The sequence below is a fragment of the Cynocephalus volans genome, chromosome 10 (assembly GCF_027409185.1).
Source record: "Cynocephalus volans isolate mCynVol1 chromosome 10, mCynVol1.pri, whole genome shotgun sequence".
NCBI classification, from domain to species: Eukaryota; Metazoa; Chordata; class Mammalia; order Dermoptera; family Cynocephalidae; genus Cynocephalus; species Cynocephalus volans.
This window is the reverse complement of record NC_084469.1, coordinates 45,073,144-45,087,353: the sequence shown is the minus strand read 5'-3', so window position 1 is coordinate 45,087,353 and position 14,210 is coordinate 45,073,144. Positions and strand designations below refer to the sequence as shown.

At 41.6% G+C, this 14,210-nt stretch overlaps 1 protein-coding gene across 1 annotated transcript in view; it reads right to left on the bottom strand.

Annotated features, from left to right (window-relative positions):
- LOC134387363 (multidrug and toxin extrusion protein 2-like) overlaps positions 1 to 14,210 on the bottom strand; it is a 59,020-nt gene that overhangs the window by 39,738 nt on the left and 5,072 nt on the right. The window contains 8 exon segments of the mRNA XM_063109851.1: positions 9,512 to 9,609; positions 11,346 to 11,361; positions 11,364 to 11,442; positions 12,429 to 12,470; positions 12,616 to 12,620; positions 13,032 to 13,078; positions 13,972 to 14,029; positions 14,032 to 14,119. Of these exon segments, the coding sequence (XP_062965921.1) occupies positions 9,512 to 9,609; positions 11,346 to 11,361; positions 11,364 to 11,442; positions 12,429 to 12,470; positions 12,616 to 12,620; positions 13,032 to 13,078; positions 13,972 to 14,029; positions 14,032 to 14,119 (433 nt within the window).

The window sequence follows — 14,210 nt, the reverse complement described above, 5'->3', positions numbered from 1 at the left end:
CAGATGAAAAATCCTCAAAAAAATGCTGGCAAACTGTATCCAGCAGCATATTAAAAGGCTTATACACCATGTCAAGTGGGAATTATTCCAGGAAAGCAAAAATGTTCAACATAAGAAAACCAATCCATGTAATAAACCACATTGATAGAAAGAAGGTGAAAACAATCACCTCAATTAATACAGAAAAAATGCATTTAACAAAATCTAACACCCTTTTAAGAATAAAACATTCAACAAACTAGCCACAGAGGAAACATTTTCAACTGGATAAAGAGCTTCTGTGAAAAACCAACAGGTAACATCATACTTGATGAAAGACTAAAAGTTTTATCCCTGAGATCAGAAATGAGACAAGCATGTCCACTTTTGCTACTTGTATTAAACAATATGCTGGAAGTCCAGCCAGAATAACAAAACAAGAAAAGAAAGCAAAGGCATCAAAATTGGAAAGGAAGAATTAAATCATCTCAATTTGCAAATCCTACCTATATAGAAATTCCCAACAAATCCACAGGAAAGCTACTACAGCTGAAAAATAAATTAAGCACAATTTCAGGGCATAAAATCAATGGAAAGAGACAAAAAGTAAATTAGAGATTTTGGCAGAGGAGGGCAGAGGGAGAGAGGGAAAAATGTAGAGTTATTGTTTAATGGATACAGAGTTTCTGTTTGGGTTGATGAAAATGTTTTGGAAATAGATTGTGATGATGGTTGCCTAACATTGTGAATGTACTTAATGCCACTGAACTGTACACTTAAAAATAGTTAAAATGGCAAATTTTCTGTTGAATACATATTTTACTGCAGCTAAAAAAAAAAGAATAATTTCAGTAAGATGGCAGAATAGGAGCTTTCTACCATCATCCTCAAAGCACTGCTTTTGACAACTACCTATGGAAGAGAGTACTTTTGTGGGAGTCTGGGAGTCCAGCAGAGAAGTTCCAGCACACTGAAGCAAAAAATCCAAGAAAAGATGCATTGAAGAGGGTATGAAGAACAGTTTCACTATATCTCTGTCATACCACCCTGAAGGCGGTACAACTCAGTACCAAGAAAGATACCCTTGGCCTGTGATTTCTCCCATGGGGGAAAATGACAGTAGAGTGAGTGAGCACCTGGCTCCCATAGCTGTATGTGACACTATCCAAGACACTAATTTCTTTCTCATTCCACTTAGAATACTGACGTGCAAGGCATTGCAGAGAGGTTGGGAGAAGCTGAGAGCTGGGAAGAGAGACTGCAGAACCCACTAACCACTCCACAGATTCCATCAGGAAGCCCACACATGAGCTGTTTGGGACATCCTCCCTGTGCCCCCCAATGGGCCCATGAGCACCCAAAACACTCCACAAACCTCACTCAGCACCCCCAGGCTGGCTATCTAAGTCCCCGTGGACTGCAAGTGCAAGTGTCACAGGTACACAGTAGCTTTGCTCTATGGGATTTGAAGAAGGCACAAAAACCTGAGCATTTCAGGGCATCACCCTAGGGAAAACAAACAGGAGACTTTCAGCACCAGGCCTGCATTGCAGGATCAAGAGAAGACATATAATTTTATGAATTCTCCCAAGAGGGAACAACAAGTGTGAAGTTGGCACCTCCATCGAAAAGATCTGAGAGAACCTCAGAATCCCTAGCCAGGCTGGTCGGTCAAGGCATTTCTCTCTCAAAGCCAGTAAGCAAAGACTGGAGAAGGTGGCTGCTTCTTCAAATGCAAAGACAGGAACCCCATATTTCTAGGAACACAAACAAAAATATCTAGGAAACATGGACTACCAAAGGAAAACAATAATATTCTAGTAACTAACCCCAACAAATGGAGGTCTACAAATTGCCTGACAAGGAATTCAAAATAATTGTTTTTTAAAAAGGTGAACCACCTAAAATAAAACACAGATAGACAACTCAGTGAAATCAGAAAAACAATGTCTGAACAAAATTAGAAGCTCAATAAAGAGGCAGAAATCATAAAGAAGAACCAAACAGAAATTCTGAAGCCTAAGCACACAATGAATGAAATTAAAAATTTAATGGAGAACATAAACAGCAAATGCAAGAATCTGTGAATTCAGACAGGTCATTTGAAAATATTCCATCAGAAGAGAAAAGAGAAAAAGGAAAAAAGAATGAAAAGGAAAGAAGAAAGCCTATGGATGTATGGGACACCATCATAAGAGCTAACTTTAATTCACATTATGGGAATTAAAGAAGGAAAAGACAGAGAGAAGGGAGCAGAAAGCTTATATAAAGAAATAATGGCTGAAAACTTCCCAAATCTGGGGAATAATATGGACAAACAGGTACATGAAGCTCAGCAGTCTTCAATCAGGTTAAACCCAAAGAAGACTTCACCAAGACACATTAAAATCAAACTATCAAAAATCAAAGAAAAAGAGAATTTTGAAAGCAGCAAGAGAAAATAGGCTTATCACACACAATGGAATCCCAACAAAGCTATTAGCGGATTTCTCAGCAGAAACTTTGCAGGCCACAGGAGAGTGGGATTATATATCCAAAGTGCAGAAAGAAAAAACTGCCAAGCAAGAATACTTTACTCAGAAAAGCTGTCCTTCAGAAATGAGGGATAGATAAAAACTTTCCCAGACAAACCAAATCTGAGGGAGTTAATCACCACTAAACCTATCTTACAAGAAATGCTAAAGGGAGTTCTTTAAACTGAGACAAAATGATGCTAATAAGTAACATGATAACATATGAAAGCATAAAATTCATTGGTAAATGTAAGTATATAAACTCAGAATACTCTAATCATCTAATAGTGGTGTATAAATCACTTAAGACTCTAGTATAAAGGTTAAAAGACAAAAATAGTAAAACTATAGCTACAATAATGTGTTAACAAATATAACAATTAAAAAAATATAAACAGTGACATAAAAATAACAAAATGGGGAAGTTAAAGTGTAGAGTTTTTGTATGCAATTGAAATTAGGCTGTTATAACTATAAGAGGTTTTATGTAAGCCTCATAGTAACAACAAAATGAAAACCTATAACAGAGAAACAAAGGCAGAGAGAAAGGAATCAAAGCATACCATGAGAGACGATCATCAGATCACAAAAGAAGACAGCAAGGGGGGAAGAAAGGAACAAAAGATCTACAAAACAGCCAGAGAACAATGAAAAAAATGGCAAAAGATGACCGTAGAGTTGGGACATAGACTACATGTTGCCTACAAAGAAAACACCTTACCTTTAAGGACAGACATAGACTGAAAGTGAAAGGATGAAAAAGATATTCCACACAAATATAAACCAAAAGAGAATGGGGTACTCATACAGACAAAATAGACTTTAAGTAAAAAACTGTAAAAAAAGACAAGGAAAGTCATTATAAAAAGATAAAGGGGTTTATTCACTAAGAGAATACAATAATTATAAATATATATGACCCAACACTAGATCACCTAAATATATAGAGCAAATATTAACAGATCTGTAGAGAAAAATAGACAGCAACACAATAAAAGTAGACCTCAGTACCCTACTTTCAACAATGAACAGAATACCCAGACAGAAAATCAATAAGGAAGCATTGGACTTGCACTACATTTCAGACTAAATAGACCTAGCAGATAAATACAGAACATTCCCATCCAACAGCAGCAGAGTACACATTCTTCTCAAGTGCACATGGAACATTCTCCAGGATAGATCACATGTCAGGCCATGAAACAAGTCTTACAAATTTCAAAAGGTTGAAATCATACCGAGCATCTCTTCTGACCACAATAGTAAGAAACTAGAAGTCAATAAAGGAGTAAAACTGGAAAGTTCACAAATTTGTGAAAATTAAATACAATTGTCCCTTGGTATCCATGAGAGATTGGTTCCAGAATCCCTCAATGATACCAAAATCTGAGGATGCCAAGTTCCAGATATAAAATAGCTTAGTATTTGCATGTAACCTATCCACATCCTCCCGAATACTTTAAATCATCTCTAGGTTACTTATCATACCTCATACAGTGCCTATACATCACTCATACACATGGATTCAACACAGTAGTTGGCAAGCAGCAAATTCAAGTTTTGCTTTTTTGGAACTTGGCGGAGTTTTTTTTTCCTGAATATTTTTAATTGGAGGTTGGTTGAAATCCACAGAAGCAGAACCCGTGGATACAGAGAACTGACTGTAACAGCCTCCCGAACAACCCATGGATACAGAGAACTGACTGTAACAGTCTCCCGAACAACCCATGGGCCAAGAAAGAAATCAAAAGGGAAATCAAAAAATACCTTGAGACAAATGAAAATAAAGACACAACATACCAATACATATAGGATACTGCAATAGCAGTTCTAAAAGGGATGTTTTTAGCTATAAATACCTATGTGAAGAAAGGTTTCAAATAAACAACCTAAACTTTATACCTCAAGTAACTAGAAAAGAGAAGATATAATCCCAAAGTTGGTACAAGGAGGGAAACCACAAAGATCACAGCAGAAATGAATGAAATAGACACTAGAAAAACAATAGAAATGATCAGTGAAACTAAGAGTTGGTTTTTTGAAAAGATAAACAAAATGGGCAATTCTTTAGATAGACTAAAAAAAAGAGAAGACTCGTAAAATCATAAAGGAAAGAGGAGACATTACAACTGGTACCACAGAAGTGCAAAACATCATGAGAGACTACTATGACCAATTATTTGCCAACAAGTTGAATAACTAAGAGGAAATGGAAATGGATAAATTCCTAAAAACATACAACCTACCAAGACTGAATCATGAAGAAACAGAAAATATGAACGGAACAACTGAAAATTGAATAAGAGAAGAAAATTGAGTCAATAATCGAAAATCTCTCGTCAAAGAAAAGCCCAGGGCCTGATGGCTTCACTGGTAAATTCTACTCTACACTTAAAGAAGAATTAATACCAATCTTTCTCAAATTCTTCCAAAAAATAGAAGTGCAGGGAACAGTTCCAAACTCTATTTTACAAGGCCAGCACTACCCTGATACCAAAGCCAGACAAGCACACTACAAAAAAAAAAAAAAAAAGAAAGAAAGAAAGAAAATTACAGGCCAATATCCCTAATGAACGTAGATGCAAAAATCCTCAACAAAATACTAGCAAACCAAATTCAACAGCACATTAAGAAGATAACACTCCCTGATGAAGTGGGATTTATCCCTGGATGCGAGGATTGCTCAACACATGCAAATCCACAAATGTGACACACCACATCAAAATGAAGGACAAAAAACCATATGACTATCTCAGTAATCCAGAAAAGATTTGACAAAATTCAACATCCTCTCATGATAAAAACTCTCAACAAATGAGGTATAGGAGGAATGTACCTCAAGACAATAAAGGCCATACAGAACAAGCCCACAGCTAACATTACAACCAATGGTGAAAAGATGGAAGCTTTTCGTCTAGGATCAGGAACAAGACAAGGATGCCCACTCTCACCACTTCTATTCAATATAGTACTGGCAGTCCTAGCCAGCACAATTAGAAGAAAGGAAAGGAGAGAAGAGGAAAGGAAAGAAAAGGCAACCAAATCAGAAAGGAAGAAGTGAAATTTTCTGTTTGCAGAAGACAGGATCTTATACTCACAAAACACTGAAGACTCTACCAAAAAACTGTTAGAACTAATAAATAAATTCAGTAAAATTGCAGGATACAAAACCAACATACAAAAATCATTTGTGTTTGTATATAGTAAATGAACTATCTGAAAAGAAATTAAGAGAACAATCTCATTTACAACAGAATCAAAAAGAATAAAATACTTAGGAATAAAATTAACCTAGGAGGTGAAATATCTTTATACTAAAAACTATAAAGCACTGATGAATAAAATTGAAAAAGACACAAAAAAATGGAAAGATATCCCATGTCTACGGGTAAGAAGAATCAATTTTGTTAAAATGCCCATACTACCCAAGGTGATCTACATTCAATACAATGCCTATCAAAATTCCAGTGACAATTTTCACAAATAGAAAAAACAATCCTAAAATTAGTATGGGATCACAAAAGACTCGGAATAGCCAAAGCAATCTTAAAAACAAAGAGTAAGACTGGTGGCATCACACTTCCTGATTTCAAATTCAAAACAGTATGGTAATAGAATGAAAACAGACATACAGACCAATGGAATAGAATAGAAAGCCCGGAAACAAGCCCACACATATATGGTCAATTAATCTTCAACTAGGCTCCAAGAATACACAATTGGGAAAGGATAGACTCTTCAGCAAATGGTGTTAGGAAAACTGGATATCCACATGCAAACATAAGTAAAATAAAATTGGATCCTTATTTTACGCCACACACAAAAATCAACTCAAAATGGATTAAAGACTTAAGTGTGAATTGAAACCATAAAACTCCCAGAAGAGAACATAGGGGAAAAGCTTCATGACACTGGTCTTAGAGCCTGTGACACCAAAAGCACAGAAAACAAAATAACAAGTGGGACTACATAAAATCAAAAAGCTGCTGCACAGCAGAGAAAACAACTAACAAAACGAGAAAGGCAAACTAAGGAATGGAAGAAAATATTTGTTAACCATATATCCTATGGGGGTTAATAGGTAAGGAATTCGTACAACTCAAATAAGCAAAAAAACAAACAACTTGATTAAAAAATGGGCAAAGACCTGAGTAGACATTTCTCAAAAGAAGACATACAAATTGGCCACCAGGCACACGAGAGGTGCTCAACATCACTAGTCACCAGGGAAGTGCAAATCAAAGCCACAGTGAAACATCACCTCATACCTGTTAGGATGGCTGTTATCAAAAACAAAAGATAAGTGTTGACAAGGATGTGGAGAAAAAGGAACGCTTGTACATTGTTAGTGGGAATGTGAAGTGGTAGAGCCAGCATAAAAACAGTTTGGAGGTTCCTCAAAAATTTAAAAGTAGTCAATCGAGATGGCAGAATAGATGGTCCCCTGCATCATTCTCTCCCACAATCAACCGATTTACAACTGTTAAAAAAGCAATGACAGCCAGGCTGGGGCCACTAGAGCTCAGGGGAAGAGGAGGAGAGACCTACAGAGTTCATGAAGGTGGGAGAAGCCATGATGAGGGAAATAGGGGACTGCTATGACTGTTTAGGGCCCCGACCACTTCAAGGCTGGCCCTGGTGAGCACACAGAGCAAGAGCTGGCAAAAGCTGCAGCTGTGCCCTTTGTGTGAAGTTTCTTGGAGGCTGCAGGGGCGAGGAGGGCCTTGGTGGTCCCTAGGCCAGGAAGACCACTAACATAGGACTGAGGGGCCATAACAACTGAATAAGCAGTGCCTCAGAGGCCAGTGAGTCACCACAAGGGACCAGTACCCATCCCATCCCATGGGAAGTGTTTGGAGTGTGGGCAGTGGGGGAGACTGGCCCACTGTGGGAACACTGGGGCACAGCATGGACAGCTGATCCGTCCCCCAATCAGCACAGGACCACTAGTAGAGACTGGTCAGGAATATAGAATTGCATGGAGTGCAGTTGCTGAAAAGACTCAGGCCTGGGCCAGAGTTTCTATACAACCCAGGTGTACCAGACCTCACAAGACCCGGAAGTGCTTACAAGGTCAATAATTAAAACCTGAGCTGCACAAAAAGCCTTCCCCAAGGAATCAGCAGCAAAGCAGCAATTTAGCTCAACCACAGGGCTCAAGTCCTGGTCTCCAGAGGAAATTCCCCCATGTTAGAAGTGACCAAAGGACAACAAATTAGTTCCAGCACAGAGTTTAAGTGGTGGGAACAACAAATAATCCAACACAGAACTGAAAGGAAAAACAAAATACCCACAGACCAAAGCCAAAGTTCTGATATTAACCAGTAAAGGTCTAACACTACCAAAGAAGACCTATAAAACCTAGAAGAGCTGGAAGCCCCCCAGGCTCCTGAGCCAGGTGAGGGGAGCCCAAGGTCCTCAGCCACGTCCCCCTGATGTCTGCATCCAGCCCAGCGACTACCACACTGTTGTTGGAAGCCCCCCATGCCCCTGGGTCAGGATGGAGGGTGCTGAGGGCCTCAGCCTCAATTCCCTGACGTCTGCATCCAGACTGGTGATGACTGCACCACTGCCAGAAGCCCCCTGGCCCCCAGGTTGGGGTGGCAGTAGGGCCAATGGCCTGTCATGCCCCCCCGATATCTGCATCCAGCCCAGTGACAACTGCACCATTGCTGGAAGTTCCCAGGTTCCTGAGCTGGGGCGGGGGGAGCCAAGGGCATCCCACCCTCTGCTACCAGGTCAGCAAAGGAGCTGGCTTTCAGCCAGCCTCCCCTGCACCTTTGTTTCCCTACTCCCCTCCCACTGCTCTGCAACATCTTTGAATATGCAAAAAAGAATAATAATAATAAATAAGTAAATTTAAATTAAAAAAAATTTAAGTAGAATTATATATCCAGAGGAAATAAAATCACTATCTTGAAGAGATATCTGCACCCCATGTTCACTGCAGCATTATCCACAGTAGCCAAGATATGGAAACAACCTACATTTCAATCGACGGATGAATGGATAAAGAAAATGTGTTGTACATGTGTACACATGCACGCGCGCGCGCACACACACACACACACACACACACAAAATGGAACATTATTCAGCCTTCAAAAAGAAGGAAATCCTGTCATTTGTGACATGTACAAACCTAGAGGACATTATGCTAAGTGAAGTAAGCCAGGTACAGAAAGACAAATACTGCATGATCTCACTCATACGCGGAATCTAGAACAGTCGAGCGGAAGGGTGGTTACTGGGGCCCAGGGTGAGGGAAGTGGGGAGAAGATATTGGTCAAAGGGTATAAACACTCAGTTACAAGACGAGGAAGTTCTGGAGACCTAATGTACGGCATGGTGAATATAGTTAATAATAATGTATGACATACCTGAAATTTGCTGAGAAGGTAGATCTTAAGTATTCTCGCCACACACAAAATAGGGTAACTACGGAAGGTGATGGACATGTTAAGTAGCTTAATACTGGGAGTCATCTCACAACGTGTATCAAAATACCACATTGTCCTTAAACATATACAAGTTTTATTTGTCAATTATACCTGGAAAAAAATAGGAAAAAAGCCCCTAATTTATTAAATTTACTAATGCATATTTAAATATTTAAGAGAATTTAGCTAAGTGGTAAGTGTTACTGATTGTTTACGAGAGTTCAATCCGTTCACTCGAGTTGATAAGACATTAATCAAATTTCTCTTTAACATAACAGGATGATTTGTAAAGAACTACTAGGACTTCGCATTTATAATATTAATTCTTAAAAACCGGTGCTACAAATACTCTTCTATAAACAAAAGCTGCCCTCATGGACATTAAAAAAAAAAAAAAAAAAAAAAACTCCTAATGACCCTGTAATTTTTTTATTTTTAGTAACTTAAACATTTTCTATAATTTTTAGATTTTCCAAAAGATAAAAGATAAAAACAAAACAAAACTCTGGGAAGAAGTCCAGAAATCAGAATCACATCTTTCTGAATAACAAACCACATAAGAATTCAGTGTCCCCATACCTGCCCAGGTGTCACCATGGATTCTTTTCCACCATACGTAAAGGAAAAGAAGAGCAGACAGAAAAAACTGCAAAGTGGGGTTGGCCCAGGCAGATCCTCTGAACGAGGAAAAGTAATGATTAGCCACGAGCATATTCCTTCCAAATAAAAATGAACAGAGCACCCTTGACAAGCTTTTGCTCTGTGGTAAGAATCACAGGTGTTAGTGGGGCCTGGAAAGCCTGGCCTGCCTTCTTTCCATATGCGGAACATAATGTATTTGTAGTAGACTGTTTTTCTTTCCACCAAGACTGAATTTTGTGGAAGAACTAAATGTTACTATTCCCCCACGGGAAAACAAAAGCACATAAAGATTTATCACCATTCCTTGTCCTAATAGCCCTAACCCATCAAATAAAATTTTAAGCACAGTTGGTTAAAAGAGATACGTCAGACAACGACTATGTTTAAAATAGCAGTCTAGATCACAGTAGTTTTGTCACCCAGGACTATAATAAATTTGTTTTCTATTAGAAAAATGACCTTAGAAGGGTTGGCTGGTTAGCTGAATTGGTCAGAGCATGGCCTTATAACACCAAGCTCAAGGTCTGGTTCCCCGTACTAGCCAGCTACACAAAAAAAAAAAAAAAAAAATGACCTTAGAGCACCTTCAGTAGGTGACATTTTATCACAACAAATAAAATGATGCCCCATTCTGGCACAGAGAGCCAGGAGCTCTCTTTTCTCTTGTCTATTTTTCCATTTCACTCCTCTGTCCTATCCTCATATTTTATCAATTATTAACCCATTTATTTATTAATCCATTCCTATATTTCTTCTTTTACTCCCCACCCCCAAGAGAAGCTTCTAAGAGCTGGTCTCTTAGGTGCACCTCACAGGGAAACCTGGGTGCGTGCCCGGGGGGTTGCGTGGATGCACTGGGCCTCCCGGGTGCCTGCTGGACTCGGCTCCCCACCGCTGAGACTTCTTTCAGCTTTCTGGCATGAGGAAGACGTTATAAATGGGTTTTTGCTGGTGTGTTCTTATGTTCCAATCTTCCACCATCCTTTAATCAATGGCTTTGAACAGTAACAAACAAATCTGTCACCATCCAGTACCCACATTACTGTGATGACCATTTTGCTGGCCAGTACAGGAGGGAAGCCTGGACCTTGGTGTGATCGGCACCCCGTTGTCACCAATTGGGCTAAGCGGCCAGCACCCACATTGTTAGTATGTGCATGAGTGTGCATGCACGCACACATGCACGCACGCACACACGCACTGCATATACCTGAAACAAAGTCTCATGGGAAACACCCCCTAAGTTAATGCATCTTATACTTTCTATTCTATCTCACTTTTTTCTATTTCATTCATATGATATTTCATTTTTTAAAAGTGTTGGTTATGATCCACTAAACTGATCTTCCTTGATAGACACACCGGCCTAAAGCTCCTGAAAACCGCTGGGTTCAGTGTGCACACGCTGGCACGGCCACTCTCTGGCTCCAGGCCCAGGCACCAGCGTCCACCTGCTGAGGACAGCCCATGCTGACAGTGCTCTCCTCGTGGGGCCCTCGGCTCCTCAAGCTTCATAAAGGAGGAATCCGGCTCAGTCTCTCCCTGCGGGCGTCCGCCCCACTCCGCCGTTGCTGGGGCTGCTGTCTCAGCCCTCACCCACGACAGAGCTCCCCTCCACGCTCTGACTGTCCCATGGGGCACCTGAACCTGCACCCTAGCTGTCTGTTCACCTGTCCGCGGTCCCCCCACTAGACCACTTCGCTCCGGCCCCAGGACACAGCGGGCACACAGTGGACACTCGCACTCGCCGAATGAATGGGTCGCCACTCACACCACTCCGAGGTCAGTGCGTACAGCAGGAGGGCGTTCATGCCCACGTTGATGACATTTGCCACGATCCCCATCATAACTTGGGGCATGATCATGCCCTGAAATCCCCAAATAGGAAAACACCAGCATTTTCAAACGCTAATTAGCTAGGTTGTCAAGTGAACCTTCAGAGTTAAATAGGCAACAATTTCAAATGACAGCAAAGTCACACAAGACTGGGACAACCAGGAGCTGAAACAGCCAGATATGTCACCTTCCTCGGTGCAGCTTCCAGCCAAACCAACCAGAAGTTTGTAGATGCTTCTGAACAACCTGGCGGTCACGGTTTCCACAACAGTAGCCGATGGCCCTCACATGAGGTGTAAAGGAAGCACCACCGGGGGTGGGACACTCTGGCCAAGGTGCTTAACCTCTTCACAGGGCTTCGGCCAGGGTCGAGCTGTCACATACAAGACCCAGCAATGCCTGCTTTGTAGCAGGTGTACAGAAAACGTCCACCCCTTTGTTTTACAGCACCATCACTCGTTTCTCTTGTGTATGCTGGCTACTCTGCACTAGTGCTCAGATAAGCATCCTCTTTAAGTAAAACTTCTATTTTTAAACAGGGAGCTGACTGCTATCAAAGCAGAATGGATTCGTTCCAGCTTCAACGGGCGGTGCCTTTATGTTCAGAGGCAAGCAGGCTGCCAGCGGCCAGGTGGAGCTCAGCCCCTTTCCTCCGCCTCTCCCCTTCCTTTGGTGCACTGAGGGCATGTGGATCCCCCACGCTTCCAGAAATGTGGTCACAGTAACTCTGGGCTCTCTTCCTCTAAAACAGAAGTATGGCAGCCACCCACAGAAGAGGTAAGAGGTGGAGTGACGGGGCTACAGAGAGAACCTAGAGGTGACCAAAAGGAACTGGATGGATTGGTGTGGGCATCTCTCCTGGGCCAGACAAAATCCATCTACAAGGCCCCACATCTCTCAGACAAAGAACCCTGGGGTAGAATTAGAGAGAAAAAAATGAGAATTACATTTATAGAAAATTCCCTAAGAATATTTACTATATATTTCCAGGATTATGAAGTAAAAATATTTTTAAAACCTATATCTGACTTTGTAAACACCTCGTCTGCAACTGGAACTGCTGCCTGTAAGATTAAACAGAAAAGCAAACACCTGTCATTCACATAAAAATATAATTTCTACAGTTTACTTCAGTTCTAGTTTTTAATAAGATACTTCCTCTTGATATGTGACTGCAAATTCAGAAAGCCAGACCCACACTGAACAAATGCTAGAATGCCAACTATTTGGAATTTTCCAGAGTGGATGAAAGATTTGCTCTCTGAAGAACTGACAGGCAAGTTCTAATTGGCTGAAACAGAAGCCACTGCCTTGACCTTTGGAAAGGTTCCGAGGGGCAGCACTCCCCAAACCCCAGACGATCCTAGGGAACATTCTGGTTAATTTGCAATCAGAAGTACCCACAGAATAAGGAATCAGAAAGGAAATTTCTTCCCCTCATCAGTGTTTGCATTTAGTTTACGCTGTTGGAGATCAGAGCAGTACAAGTTCTGAGAATCGGTGAGGTAGGCTCGGTAGGTCTGGGGAAGGCTCGAGACCTTCTGCACAAATAGCGCTATGACAAGTGAACAAAGAGGCAGGACAGCTGCGTCCCGCGGGAAACACGAGAGGAGCCTGCAACTCACAGGAAGAGCAGGAATAAAAATCATCACGTAAACTTGGGCCAGCCTGAAACAAACAACAGAAGTCTCCAGTTAATATTAAAGCAACTGCTGACCATCCTGTCTTCAAAGTGAACCCACAGAGTATCTCCCAAAACTGAAAACTAAAAATAATTGATATGGAAGAAACTTGATAACAACCTCAAGGGATGCTTTTTAAAAAAAAAAAAAAAAAAGATGACCGGTAAGGGGATCTCAACCCTTGACTTGGTGTTGTCAGCACCACGCTCAGCCAGTGAGCCAACCGGCCATCCCTATATGGGATCCGAACACCGTGGCCTTGGTGTTGTCAGCACCGCACTCTTCCCAGTGAGCCACGGGCCGGCCATAAGTGACGCTTTTTCTGCAACCTACTTTGTGTTACATTGGGCCTGCTAAACGTCTATGCTCTAAGGGGAAGACTCACAAGTTCACATTTTCGGGTCATTCTGATCATAAAATGTGGAAAGAACACAGACAAATAAACTAAAACTTGGACAAAATTCAGAAGCCCTTCGGGAGCATCAGGGCTACTGCATGGTGAGCAGGACAGCCTTCTAGAAGGAACCATGCACCCCAAGGACAACACCAGAGAGCACGCTGGGTGGTAAGTTTAAAAAAACAGCTCTAAAAACAAGTGACAGCCACTGTGTCACTCCTCTGCCTTTGTCAGGGGAACAACATTCTGTGCGTTCTCAAGACATCAAAAGGGAGGGACTCCGCGAAAGGGAGACGGGGCCATGACCACGATGTCCTGGTCGTGAGGATGTCTGATCGTCGTGGGTCAGGCAGCCCTGCGAGCCCAGGACTCTGGCCACAGTCACAGCTTCCATTTTTGAAAGGGTTCAAGTCCCGGTAGTTGGTGGAGGTGGTGACCAGGCAGCACCTGCTGTTCACCTCGTCCTGAAACTGCAGGCTGACCCGGACACTTCTGGGTCTTGCTTTAGGAGCAGGAGGATGCGCTCGATACTGATGAAGACGCCCAGCAGGGAAAGCAACACAGCATCAAAATGAGGATTCCTCGCTGAAGTATGATCCCCCGGCCTTTCAGGTTCTTGTCTCCAAAGGACTTGAGAAAACAAGTGCAAAGATAAAGGAGGCCACAGAGTCCCTGTGGCCTGGGCCATCCCCTGCCCACCACCGCTCCCCAGCCACCACTG